The 14,515-nt window shown below is 31.9% G+C and overlaps 1 protein-coding gene across 1 annotated transcript; it reads right to left on the bottom strand.

The window, feature by feature from the left end:
• Nucleotides 1-6,984: 6,984 nt before the first annotated feature.
• Nucleotides 6,985-10,951, bottom strand: LOC104592530 (putative monogalactosyldiacylglycerol synthase 3, chloroplastic). Its single transcript, XM_010251949.3, has 8 exons — nt 10,545-10,951; nt 9,845-10,017; nt 9,268-9,429; nt 9,048-9,189; nt 8,689-8,913; nt 8,517-8,579; nt 8,336-8,410; nt 6,985-7,530 (listed from the first exon to the last, which is right to left on the bottom strand). Exons 1-8 carry the CDS (start codon nt 10,806-10,808, stop codon nt 7,270-7,272), a joined length of 1,365 nt encoding a protein of 454 aa, XP_010250251.1. The 5' UTR covers nt 10,809-10,951; the 3' UTR covers nt 6,985-7,269.
• Nucleotides 10,952-14,515: the final 3,564 nt, after the last annotated feature.

Below are 14,515 nucleotides of genomic sequence, written 5' to 3' on the forward strand. Positions count from 1 at the left end.
AAATTATATACTAACAATTTAAATTATGTTTTTCCGGATTATCAATTTAAATGTTTTTCAAAAATTTAATAATATGTAATAGCTTTAAATAAATAAAATTCAAATAACAAAAAAATTTAAATATTCTATGGATTATTTAATATTTAAATAACTAAATATTTATCATAACTAGATTTTAAATAGTTAAAATAACCAAATTATGTAATAAATTTAAAAATTTCTTCATATATATATATATATATATCAACAAGGAAGTCTATAAATTTTTTCCTTTTTTAGAATTTTTTATTTTTTAATTCCATATCATTTTTGAAACAACCATGAATGAGATGCACTTTCCCAATAATCTAAATAATCTTTTTCCTAAAATACCTCCCCCACTTTCTCCAAAATTATCTCTAATTCCTATTTATCTCCAAAATTATCTCTAGTTCCTATTTATCCTCTCCCCTACTTTTTATCTATATCTATCTAAAGAAACTTTGGATTAAAAAATTTAGGAATTATTTAAATATTCTAACAAAATTGTATAATAACTTTAAAATATTTATTAAAATCACAAAAAATAAATTTATATTTTCACAAAATATATCACAAAATTATATACTAACAATTTAAATTACGTTTTTTCTGAATTATCAATTTAAATGCTTTTCAAATATTTAATAATATGTAATAGATTTAAATAAATAAAACTCAAATAACTAAAAAAAATTAAATATTCTTTAGATTATTTAAATATTTAAATAACCAAATATTTATCATAACTAGATTTTAAAAAGTTAAAATAACGAAATTATGTAATAAATTTAAAAAATTTCTTCAAAGTAGAAAAATAATTATAACATAATATTGAAATTAATAATAATTTAATATATTATAAAATTAATAATGAAATTATGTAATAATAGTATAAATTATGATTTTATGGATAATTAAATACAATAAATAATAAATATTTTTAAATTTAAATATTTTACATATTATTTAAGTATTTAAATACCTAAATATTCTGAATAACAAAATATTTAACATAATTAGATTTTGAATAGTTAAAATAAAGAAATTATGTAATAAATTGAAAAATTTTGAAAACTAGAAAAATAATTTTAACATAATATTGAAAATAATATAATTTAATAATTTTACATAATATTGTAAATAGCTAATTTCACTTATATCAAGTAATAATTCGAGAAATAACTTTCAAAAAAACTAATATTTATTAATAATAATTTTAAACTCTTAGTCTATATTTATTATAACATTATATATACTAAAATTAATATTTATTGTATTCCAGTAATTATTTATTGCTTTTTTGTGATAAATGTATTTTCAATGATTATGTATAAATTTGTTTTATTTTTTTATTTAACAGAAAACTTTCAATAATTATTTGAGATTAAACTACTATTATTGAATTTTTTAAACTTAATTTATTGTACTTATTATATTTATTGTATTTTGTTATAACTTATTTTTAATATTTATTAAAGATTAAACTATTACTTGAGATTATACTATTTATTGACTAAGTTATTATATTTTTAGTACTTATTGTATTTTTTTCATTAGCAATATATTTTCAATAATTGTGTATTTTCGCTAGAAATTTTCAATAATTATTGGAGACTAAACTATTGTTATTTATCAAAGATGAGACCATTAATTTATCTGAAATTATGAGTGTTCATGAGTTGATTTGGTTCGATAATAGGCTATTTGGCCAACCAAACTGACCTAGTCAGGTTGGGGAGTTGGTCAGTTGAAACCGATTGACCTTTTGTGAAAACCGACCCACTCAATTTGTATCGGTTTGGGTTGATTTTTGGTTTGGTCAGTCGGTTCAAAAAATTTAAACTTAAAACTTAAATTTAATTTTTAAAATTGTAGTGCAATTATTAAAAATAAATTTAAAATTTAGATTTATGATGTAAAACATTTTAGACTAAGAAATATGAGCAATTTCCCACTTTTTCATATTAAAAATTATATTTAAAATATAAAATATTAATATTTATATATATATATATATATATATATATATATATATATATATATATATATATATATCCATGGCTAGGTCATTCGATTTTGGTTAGTTTACAAATGGTCAAAGTGAAACTGTTCCAACTTGCTCGTTCGATTTTAACTATCTAAAATCTAGTTATGATAAATATTTATTTATTTAAATATTTAAGTAATATATAAAATATTTAATTATTTAATTATTTTTTATTTATTTAAAGCTATTATGTATTATTAAATATTTGAAAAAAAATTAAATTGATAATCCAGAAAAACATAATTTAATTTTTTAGTACATAATTTTGTGATATATTTTTTAATAATTGCATTATAATTTTTAAAATTAAAATTAAATTTTAAGTTTAATTCTATTGAACCGACTGACCTTTTGTTAAAACCAACCCAAACTGATACAACTTGAGTGAGTCGGTTTTCACAAAAGGTCAATCGGTTTCAATAACCAACTCCCTAACCTGACCAGGTCAATTTGGTCGGCCAAATAGCCTACGACCGGATCGAACCAACTCATGAACACTCATAATTTTAGCTAAATTAATAGTCTTATCTCCGATAAATAATAATAGTTTAATCTCCAATAATTATTGAAAATTTATAGCAAAAGTACACAATTATTGAAAATATACCGATAATGAAAAAATACAATAAGTACTAAAAATATATTAACTTAATCAATAAATAGTATAATCTCAAATAATAGTTAATCTCTAATAAATATTAATTAATCAATAAGTTATAACAAAAATACAATAAATTAAATTTAAAAAATTCAATAATAGTTGGTTAATCTCCAATAATTATTGAAAGTTTTCTGCTAAATAGCAAAACAAAATAAATTTATACATAATCATTGAAAATACATTTATCACAAAAAACAACAAATAATTACTGAAATACAATAAATAACAATTTTAGTATATATATAATTATATAATAAATACAGATTAAGAGTTTAAAATTATTATTAATAAATATTAATTTTTTTGAAAGTTATTTTCTCGAATTATTACTTGATATAAGTGAAATTAGTTATTTACAATATTATATAAAAATATTAAATTATTATTAATTTCAATATTATGTTATAATTACTTTTCTACTATTCAGAATTTTTTTAAAATTTATTACATAATTTATTTATTTTAACTATTTAAAATCTAATTATGTTAAATATTTTGTTATTTAAATACTTAAATGATATATAAAATATTTAAAATTTTAAATATTAATTATTTTTTGAATTTAATTATCCATAAAATCGTAATTTATACTATCATTATATAATTTCATTATTAATTTTGTAATATATTAAATTATTATTAATTTCAATATTATGTAATAATTATTTTTCTACTTTGATGAATTTTTTTTTTAAATTTATTACATAATTTCGTTATTTTAACTATTTAAAATCTAGTTATGATAAATATTTAAATAATCTATAAAATATTAAAATTTTTTTGTTATTTGAATTTTATTTATTTAAATCTATTATATATTATTAAATCAATGTTTTAAAAAATGACCCGGAAACAGAACCACTTTGGTCACCGGTTTCTGGGTCAACGGTTCAACTGTCCGGTTCAAACGGACGATTCATTCTGATAGGAAAATTTAAAAAATAAAAAAATAAAAAAATAAAAAACTGTAAAAAATCGTTGAACGGGTCAATGGTTCAACAGTTCAACCACTTGGGTCAATGTTTTGTTGATTATTTCAACGGGTTTTTACCAGATTTTGGGTTTATGCAAAAACAGAATCAATTGCCTGGACGTTTCCCGGGCCGAACAGTCCGACCGTCTTGGTCAACGACGGTTCGAAAACACTGTATTAAATATTTGAAAAACATTTAAATTGATAATCCACAAAAACATAATTTAAATTATTAGTACATAATTTTGTGATATATTTTGTAAAAATATAAAATTATTTTTTATGTGTTTTAATAAATATTTAAAAATTATTATATAATTTTGTTAGAATATTTAAATAATTCTTAATTTTTTTAATCCATACTTTCTTTAGATAGATATAGATAAAAAGTAGGGGAGAGGATAAATAGGAATTAGAGATAATTTAGGAGAGAATCGCTCTACTAAATTAGAGATAATTTAGAAGATATGGTGAGGAAGGTATCTTAGCAGAAATTTTAGGAAAATAGATTATTTAAATTATTGGGAAAGTGCATATCATTGATTGTTTAAAAAATTACATGAAATTAAAAAAAATAAAAAATTCAAAAAAAGAAACACTCACCAACCTCCCTTATTTTTTGGAAACGTTTCAGCCTCCCTTTATATAGAAAATTTTCTGTACCAAATCAATAGCAATCTGCCACACCATTTAAAAAAAAGTCATTTAAATTTTGAAATGAGAAAAACAGGCTGATGTAGAAAATTGATATTGATGTGGTACAGAAAATTTTCCATACCAAGGATACAAAGGATGTGAACTCCTCCCTTGTGGCATACTTCTTTATCACTTACCTCCCTTTGTTAAAGGTCCACGGATATGGCAATAGTACCTTATCATGGGACCTGCTAATGGATAAGATCTGATCAAGTTCAAATACAGAATAATCATATCTTGAGCTACTTGTATCCAAATCAATTGGACCCACATTTAGCCCTACCAAATATATAGGTGTAATGTGGGCCGTGTTGACCACTTTTGAGGGTGATCCGCACTGTAGCGGGCCATGCCGTGCCGGCATGTGGGCCTAGACGAGCCGTGCCCAACTGATTGGAACCCTCTAAAAGGGGAAGCCTGGCATGGCCTACTGCGGAAGGCCTGTGGACCTGTGTCTGTTAGGCCACGCGTCGGACTGTGAGCAGCACGATGTTTTTACTTTTTAGAGAAATTGAAAAAAAAAGTTGAAATAAATTAACAAGATAGATAAGAAATTAGAAAAAAAATCTTTAAAATTTTATATATAAAGTAATAAAATGAAACTGAAAAATATTATACTAAAATCGGAATGAAATAATATAATAAAGTTAAAAATAAAATTTTATATACATATATACATACACAAGTTGTGTGGGCCATGTCGTATTGGGATTGGTCCTTTTTTTTATTTTTTTCAAAACCAGTTTAAAGGAATCGGTTTAAGATTCCTTCACCCCCTGAACCGGTCAGAACCTCAATACATCCTCTGTAGGGACATATCGGAATACTCCTGATATAATATGTATCGACTGACACGGACCGATACGTATCGATACTTTTGAACCTTAATTCAAACCAAACAGTGACTAGTGAGCACAGAAGGGGGCAAGCACGAATCAAGTAGTTGCAAACAATTGGTTTGACTTCTGAGAGACTCTTGTCTACAACTGTTCAATAAGAGAGCCACCCTCACCAAGGAACCATCTTCTTCTTCTTCTCCACCAAGTTTCCACACAGAGACGAGACTGTCGACCCATTTCAACATCACAAATCGATCATAAGACAATCACGATGGTCCACCCAAAGGAATATCTTATCTATCTCTGCTGGTGCTAGCTGTTGAATGTCAATGTGTGGGCCACCACCACTTCTTGCTTGCCTTGATTGAAGTTTAATTGAACCTTCTAAGGTTTTGCTGCTATCCCTTGCCGCATTGGATCAGTCAATTTTAAAGGTTATTGTCTGGGTTCGTGTGTTGAGGCTTACTTTCCTTTGGATTTTTCCCAACAGAAATTGGAAGGGGGACCTCCTTTGCTTATAATTCCCAGCTCCAATTTTCCTCTCCATGGACGCATGCCATCAGATGCTCAACTAGCATCTTATTTTTATTTTGAGTTCTATTCACATGCTTGCTGTCCTCTAGCTCCACGTGGCAAATTTTGTGCAATATACCAGTCTGCCACCGAGAACCCAGCTTTTGTTTTATCACCATAATGAAATAAATAACTTCCAGGATTAAATAATCAATAAATAAATACTACCGGCTCTCACAACTTGCATCCTTCTTTTTACATCGAGACATTTTAAGACACTAGTAAATGTGTACGCACGTGACAATATTTCTAAGATAAAACTATTTATAATTCATAGGTAGTTTCTTGTTATAAGTGGGTAGTTTTTAAATTATTGGTGGACAATTTCTAAACTATTTTAAGTAGGCATTTTCTAAAGTGAGAGCAAAGAACATTTATGCCCATTGTATTCTTAGACAAGAGGGGTAGAAAATGTCCAATAAAAATTCCAGAAATAAGGGGCATTCGCTCTTTTTTAGGTAATATAGATATAGATACAGATATTTGGCAAGGTGAATACTGGGGGGGGGAGGGGGGTTCTTTCTTGAGATCATTGCCATTGGTTTCAAATGATCTTCAACAGTTGCAATTGCATTTTAATGAGTATTGTTTCTTTTTCTTGTGTTTGCACCAAGAAACAACAATGTTTTTGGTTAGAATCAGAGATATGGAACATCAAATTCTGTTGTTTTAATGCAACAGCATGTTCCCAAATGTTGCTTTTGTTCATTGAGGATTATTCCTTGTTCCAAGAACAGCAAGAACATTCCTTGGGTATTTACCTTGTGCAATGATGCACTAAATCTCATTGTACAAGGGTGTTTATAGTGATACTTAATACAACACTTTATGTTACAAAAAAGGATATTCCTTGGGTATTGTTTTTAAAAGAATCTTTTATGCTGATGTTGGGTGACCATTTTAGATAGCTGGAACCAATCTGACTGATTCAATTGGGAAGGTTAAAACCAGATGATAGGATATAGGAACCTCCTTTGTGTATGACAAGCTTGACAATTGTTCTGCTCAAGGAAAATCCCACTTGTATTGTCTAAATGAATGCTTTAACTCAAAGTGATTGTCCATAACCAAATCGTTTTCTTAAGATTGAGTGATGCCTTTACTAGAATACAAGTACTGGTTTGCTTAAGCAAGCTATTGATAAACACCACCAAAACAAGAAAACTTCACATCATAGTCTGGTCCAGTCAGAAAGAAACACTATTTCAGGAAGGGAACATCAGACCTTGAGGCATAAGAAAGATACATAAATCAGACTCCCCACAGAAGTGCCCTTTATCCCTCCCTAGGGTTCACAATCATCAAACCCCCCTATAACATTAGAATCTGCTTACAAAAAATCTACAGGTGTCATTACTCCAGGAAGCCGCTCAAGGCGAAAAAATGATATCATAGCTAGCTTTACATGATATATAAGTGGGGACCTAAACTAATCTTGATGGTACATATATACTTTAAATTAGGTTGAATGTGAAAATGATTTGGTCAGGGAACATGAGATACTTGACAGTGGCCCATGTTGGTGTGCAAGCTCATGAATGTCTCTAACAATATTGAATACAGCATCTGGTTGTGCTAGCTTAAGGGCATTAGCTGACATTTTCTTGAGCTCTTCTGTCTTGGAGCTGAACCATTCAGCAACTAGAACAGCTGTTTCCTTTGGACTACTAGAGAAGACACCCGCACCATTGTCTACAACATAAGGGACATTGCCAACTTCCTGCAATATTTCCAAATGAAGAGAAAAGCAAAAAGGGAAATTAGGAAACCTTGCTGCAGTCACCGAAACAATGCAAGTGAAGTGCTTTAGCATCAGAGTTATAACTGGGGCATCCGGAAATGTCCCTCTATGTGAGAAACAATGAATTTTTGAGAACAAAGTTTCAACTCAACTTGAAAATGCAGAGACTAATGCATTCCATTCTATAAGTTAAAGAAATAATAAGAAAATACAGAAACACCATGAATGAATGCAGCTTGCTAGGAGGCCTGGAAGAAATAAGAAAACATCTTATAGATATTGTACACGTAAGTGAAATAACGGAAAATCTTAAGTTCATTTTTTCAGTAAGAAAGCACTAGGGAGAGGAACTCCAATCTTTTTTTTTTTTTTTTGTACCAGGTTAGAGCCTGTTGTTTATCATTTGTAACTTAATATATGTCAACCAGATTTTAGCTTAAAACTTATACCATTTTCATTAATTTGACCAGGGTGAGTTTTGATTTTTTGTAACCTGTGACACAAAATATTTGAGAGATCAAATTTAATGCATATTTTGTCTACATATACATTAGCATCCGGCAATGCAGTGTGACCGGAGTTAAAAGGGAGAGCATGAGGAACTATTATAACTGAAGAGAAGTTGTTAGTTTAGAGTAGGTGAAAATGTTTATGCATCTTATACTAGACCTATTTGGCCATATTTTTATATGATAAATTCAACATTTAGTATCTATTCTACACCACATGGAATCACATAGAATTCTTTAACCTGGTCAAAATTTACAAGTTTATTAAGACTAACCTGTCCAGGGATAAAGTCATTTAGGATAATTGGAAGCCCCCTTATCAAAGCCTCTGCAATTGTGCCAGGTCCAGCCTATGACAGCCATAATAATTAATAAACAATTATCGTATGATACAGAAATAGAAAACAGATTCAAGTATAAAGAAGAATATTAAGGCATGAAAAACTGTTAACATACTTTAGTGATAATGCAGTCACAAGCTCCCATCCATTTCTCCATCTGGGTCTCAAATCCTCTTATCTGCGGCCAAAAGAAAAAAAATTAGGATTGATTGCCTACTAATTATTCTTGACACTCAAATACAATTGAATTATTGTTTCATGATTGGCAAAAGAAGTAAAAGAATCACCTTTACAGGAACCTTCCACTGAAATGACTCTAGTGTAGCAGCTAGGTCCTTATTACGGCCACATATGACAACAATTTGGCCAACAGGTTTGCCAAGCTTTTCATCAAATAGTGATTCTCCAAGGGCCCTTGCAGTTTTCTTGACAGGACCCATGCCTTCACCACCTCCCATGAGCAAAACTGCAGGCAAATGAAGATCCATCTCCAGTTCTTTTCTTAATTCATCCTGTATAACAGGAGTGTAAACAAACCCAAATACCATAAAGTCAAAATCTTATCTAGTTATAGATAATCAAATTGGATTTTCTTTCATTAAGATGATAATTGAGTTGCTTCAGCTAGATGTTTATCATTATCTACCTTGGACAGAATTGCTCGACAGAAAGACGGACGAATTGGCAATCCAAAGACACGAATCTGGGAGGACTGTAGGCCATCTAGCAAAGCTCTCTTTGCTACCTCCTCTGATGGGCAGTAACATCTGTTGACACTAGTGTGGAACCTGGACATAACAAAACCTCCAATAAGCTGTGGCTATTGGTTACAGCAGAAATTGAAGCTAAAGATGGATTAAATTTACCATGTTCGGTGACAGGTATTGAGGTCTGTAATAACTGTAACAAACACCACTTTCTTCTTAAGCCCCTGCCATTTAAGCACCCACAGAGGAACATGTTGCATCAGAGGATGGACACTAATGATAATGTCTGGTTTGTACTCCATCAGACCAGCCTCCACCTCTCTTCAATTTTCAAACATAAAGAAGTTAGAGATGTTAAGATGCACAAGGAGAATTCAAGGTTTCCTATCCTTGTTAAAACTTGAGTCTACCAAAAACCTCTCTAGTTTAAAATGCAGTTCACTATCTGTTAAAATAGTGATTAGTGGTAAGAGATGGAGAAGAACCAAATGGAACTAAAACAAAGTTGTGCTGCTAATGTTCAATTTGGGCAAGGTGATGAAAGGGATGAAAATCACAAATAGACGTCTGGCATAATGGGTTATTACAACTTGAAGACAGCACTAAAGTATGAGAATATATTTTAGCCCTAGAACAACTAATTAATATACAATTGAAGAGAAGACATGAGCACATAATAAAATCTCTGCAGTTTGAACTAACGAGTGAACATGGTTGCTAAGATTGGAAAACATACTTGGCATAGAAGGCAGCAATAGCAGTTAGATAGAAGCAGTGAATCCAACGAGGAGAGGTACTGAAAAATGCAACCTTCCAGAGCTGTACATGTTTCACCATGAACTTGTATGTTCTCTCCATATCATTCAACGGCCAGCCAGTGTATTCTTTCCACACATCCTTCACGAAAACCTGAAATCGAACATCCTTGCACATAAGTAGAAAGAAAGGGCTAACAATTGAAAGACTTATATCAAAAAAGGAAGTACTAATGGAAAAGCAGTACCAGATTAGGAAAATGTAGTAAATTTGAATAAACAAGGCCACAATTAGAAACAAGCTGACCCAAATTGGGACTGAAACCAAGAGACTAGAAAACCACCGAAGAGAAGAAAATACAAACAGAATGATGAAGTAATCCATTAATTAAAGAAACTAGAATACTAAGAATGAAGGAAGAAAACAATCAAACAGAGAAAAGCCCACTAATGCAAAATTGGGGAAGAAAACAGGGGAGACCATATGAACAGAATAAAGAACAGGTAGAAGAAGATAAGAATACAAATGGGTATCCCAAAAAAAATGAATAAAAGGAAGAAATAATGGTATAATTATTGAAAAAAAAAAGCAGAACATTAAAATCGAGTTAGAAAGAACACCCGGGAAAATGAAAAATATGAAGCAAAACAGAAGAAACCTATCAAAAGCAAGAGCATTACCCTGTAATCATCCCCGAATTCCAGTCTAAACGCGTCGCGAATAGCCTCTGCTGATGCTCGATGACCTCCACCAGTATCGCTCATCAAAATTAGAACATTCTTGGTCCTCTCAGCTCCAATCTGCACGAGCTCCACTGGCTCATCATCCTCCTGGTACCCATAAGAGCACCTTTTCTGATGGTTATATTTGTAATGTCCCTCAGCACTACTTTTAAAGAACGTATCTCTAATCGATCTCCTCGGCGACACCACTGAAATAACCATGTCCGTTATCTTCACCCCAAAATTTCATAAAAGACAAACACAACAGTCAAAAGCAAAGCCAACCGCCGGAAGAACCAGTTTCCCGGCAGAAACCGAGAGAGAGGGGGAGGGAGGGAACTGACAGAGAGAGAGAGAGAGAGAGAAGCCTGATAGGAGAACGGTCGTTGGAGTGAAAGTAATTAGTTATGTAAGAGACTCGAAGCTGGCGAAACGTTCCGATTCCGTTAGTAGCTGTAACATCCACAGATTCTCGAATGATGCCAAGTATTTTTGAGCGGCGAGGAAATTTCAGCCGTTTGATTCGCATCTTGGTTTGGAATGTTCTGAATAGAAGATCCGCATGGAAGATCTACTCAGAACATACCAAAACAAAATTCGAATCAAACGGTGCCTTTTGTGGGTCCCACAATGTCTATAACGCGAAGTTTCTTTGCGTTGTAGAAATTCCTAACGGTCTAACTGTCAAACTGGTTCTAATTTTTATTATTTTTTCTCTTTTTTCAGTTTTATTTTTAGCGGGAGTGGTTGCTGGGGCCCACTTTTTTGTGTGCCCAAATGAGCTGGCGTCTGGCGAAAGCCCAACTGGCTGTGCGTGACGAAATGGAGCTACGCCGAAGTGCCATAGTGAGACTGTAGGTAAAGTTATAGCTATCATTGGATCAGAATCTTTAATACCTTGAGAATAGGTACACAACTGTACAAATAGAATATGCTCAAGATCCTAAACTTGGATCCATAGATGATTGAAAGTGTAAGATTCCAATCCAAGGATTTTCCTGTAAAGTTTACCATCTTCAGTGTTTTCTATTGTACACATTCAACGGATCAATTTGCCGATGTCAGCCAGAGGGGACAAGGGACAAGTAGGACAACAAAACTGAACCGTTGATGAGTGGGAAAATGACCAAAAATACACTTGATAATCATCGATTTGGCATCATGGCTCAAGGGTTCATGTGATCGATCCATTGAAGCTGGATGTCAATGTTGTGATACATCCTATATCTTAAAACCAAACACAGCAAAGTGTTGAGATAATGAAAATGAGAGCATCAACCCTAGGTGACTCACACGTGTTCTAATATGCCAACTAGATTACCAGGTGTCAAAAAGAATAATTTGGCCAAAAACTAAAAAATGAATAAACAAATAAGGTTTTGGGCGATGGATGAAAGATGATGTGTCAACTTTTATTTGAACCCAGTTTGACAGGTGGCATTCATAGAGTAACTTTGATATGATGGGCTAATGGGCCCATCATTCCATCAATAAGAGTATAGGAGGGGACCCAACTATAACACTTTGGTGTTGACTTAAGGGCAAAGCCACTTCCAATGGGCGCCCAGTTGTTGGAGAGCCCAGTATCCACTTTCCAACTGCCTTCCTGAGACAGGATGGGCTCTGAGCCTTCTGAGATCCATTTAACCTAGTCATCCTTGAATAATTTAGAACCCCAATCATCCTTTCAAGTTTGAACCTCCCTCCTCACTACAATACACCAACTCAGCAAAGTTGACCAAAATTAGCACTCCACCTGGCAAACTTATAACTATGTTTGGCTGCATGAATTAAATGAATGATTTGTTTGGAAAATGATATTCAATGAGAAAATGACTTGTTTTCCTAATTATTCTAATGTTTTGGACCTACTAACCTATCAGTCCAAGACAGTCTTATTTCATTAGAATATAAGCTGATGCCACCCTAAACCAAATGACTGTGGTGTGGTGGTTTTACATTGCTTTTGAGAGTAACATGGAGCCATTTTCGGTTTTTAAGACAAGCAAAGAATGAAATCCGATAGAAGAAATGAACTTGTCCATTTGAGCAGTGATAGAGTGACAGAGTTGTCTTGCTTTTCTCAGTCACAAGACAATAAAACTTTGCCACGTGGAAAAGGAAACTAATCTATTATCCACCCATGACTCAGCCATGGTTTTAATGGGATGCTTATATGCTTATTTATTCAGTTCGGTTTTCTAATGAAAATATAAAGTATTTTGGAAGAAGCTAAAACCAGTTGCCCAATCTTTCTATTTTGGTGACAGCCGCGCCTGTTGTGTTTTGTCTAATATAAAACCCTTGGAGCTGTAGTTTACTTTTCTTAGAAGGTAAGTGATCGGTTGTTTGGTGTTAAGATACAAGCTAGATTTTCTTAAATGGTGGAACTTAGAAGAGAGCCAAAACTGACCAACTTAGATTGATCTTTTATTCTTTCTTTCCTTCTTTGTTTCTGTTTTTCAGGGTGGCTTGTATCGGCGATCACCATACACAAGGAGTAGTATTCCAAAATTGGTATTTTTTTTTTGCCAACTCAGGTGCAGGCGGGATTCGATCCTAAGTCTCCATTATAATTAACAGTAGGGAAGGATTCGAGCCAAACTAGACCCAATAGCTAATTATTTGAGCTCAGCTCACTAAGACAGTTTGAGGATCAAGTTCAAGCTTGAGCTTGAGTTCAACTCGAGCCAATAGGTCATAAGCTCGAGCATGGTTTGGCTCGAGTTTGACTGAGTCAAATGCTTTATAAAAGTAAAAAATTATATATAAAAATTTATTTTTATTTGATATTTAAAAAATTAATAATTATAATAATTAATTATTATTATTATTATATATATAAATAAAAATATTATATATAAAAATATTTTATGTATGTATGTATGTATGTATGTATATATATATGTATATAGAAGCTCGATTAGACTCGTGAACCTCACAATCTGAATTTTACAAGGCTTGAGCTTTACTTGATTAACAAACAAGCCCGTAAGTTAGGCTCGAGCTCGGCTTGAAACTCGATTTAAGCTGAATTGACCCAAGTTCGATAACTCATGAAAATCTTGGCTCATTGCCGCTCCCAACCAACAAGAAACCTTATCAATCAGCTGGTTAGCACCTTGCATTCCAAAATCGGGTGTTTGAGTGGATTCACAAATTTGGATTTGCTAAAAATCTGAGATATCTTGTATTGATTTATCATTTTCTTTTATAGTGAAGGACGTTTGCTCTCTGTGCATAGAAAATGGAAAATGATTTGTCATTTTCTTTTATAGTGAAGGACGTTTGCTCTCTGTGCATAGAATGGGGGTGGGTCAATGGGATTTACAGCTCAGAGAAAGGGAAGAGGGACTCTGAGTTTGCATGAGAGGGTTCATTTGGGTTGGATTAATTGAAATTCAAAATGACGCTAATTTTGAATAATGCTACTGTTAATTTTGAATGATGGGTTCGATTTTTATCGGTGGTGACGGCAGATGCGAAGTCAGCACGGACGCACATAGAGAGAAAAAAGAAGAGCAGAACAACAAACATCTCCCACACAAACACACTACTAGTACTAGTACCATTAAAGCCAATCAAATGCGAGGACACAACACCTTTTAACATTCATCTATGGTAAACATCACAAAGGAAAACATTGATAAAACAAATTTAATTAGCTATATCATGAGCTGCAACATTGAAGCTTTTTGGTATCCACTGAAATTTAATTAACCTATCTTTGATCAAATAACTTCAATATATATTGGATCAGAAAAATGACTCAACACCACATGAGTTCTTTGGGTCGTTTAAGCTATTGATGAGCTGTAAGCTATCATTTTCCATGATCACATCGAGGACTCTCATTCTGTCAATGACCACAATCATAATCACGGCTAAGGGTTGCAGCAGCTGAGTTGGAAATTCCGAACAGCGAAAAG

This window comes from Nelumbo nucifera, chromosome 8 (assembly GCF_055504915.1).
Source record: "Nelumbo nucifera cultivar China Antique chromosome 8, China Antique-T2T, whole genome shotgun sequence".
NCBI classification, from domain to species: Eukaryota; Viridiplantae; Streptophyta; class Magnoliopsida; order Proteales; family Nelumbonaceae; genus Nelumbo; species Nelumbo nucifera.

Coding starts and splice junctions, on each gene's coding strand:
- LOC104592530 (XM_010251949.3), bottom strand. CDS start 10,808: ATGGTTATTTCAGTGGTGTCGCCGAGGAGATCGATTAGAGATACGTTC. Junction 10,018..10,544: donor AATTCGGGGATGATTACAGG/GTAATGCTCTTG, acceptor GTTCGATTTCAG/GTTTTCGTGAAGGATGTGTG. Junction 8,580..8,688: donor AGTGGAAGGTTCCTGTAAAG/GTGATTCTTTTA, acceptor TTTTGGCCGCAG/ATAAGAGGATTTGAGACCCA.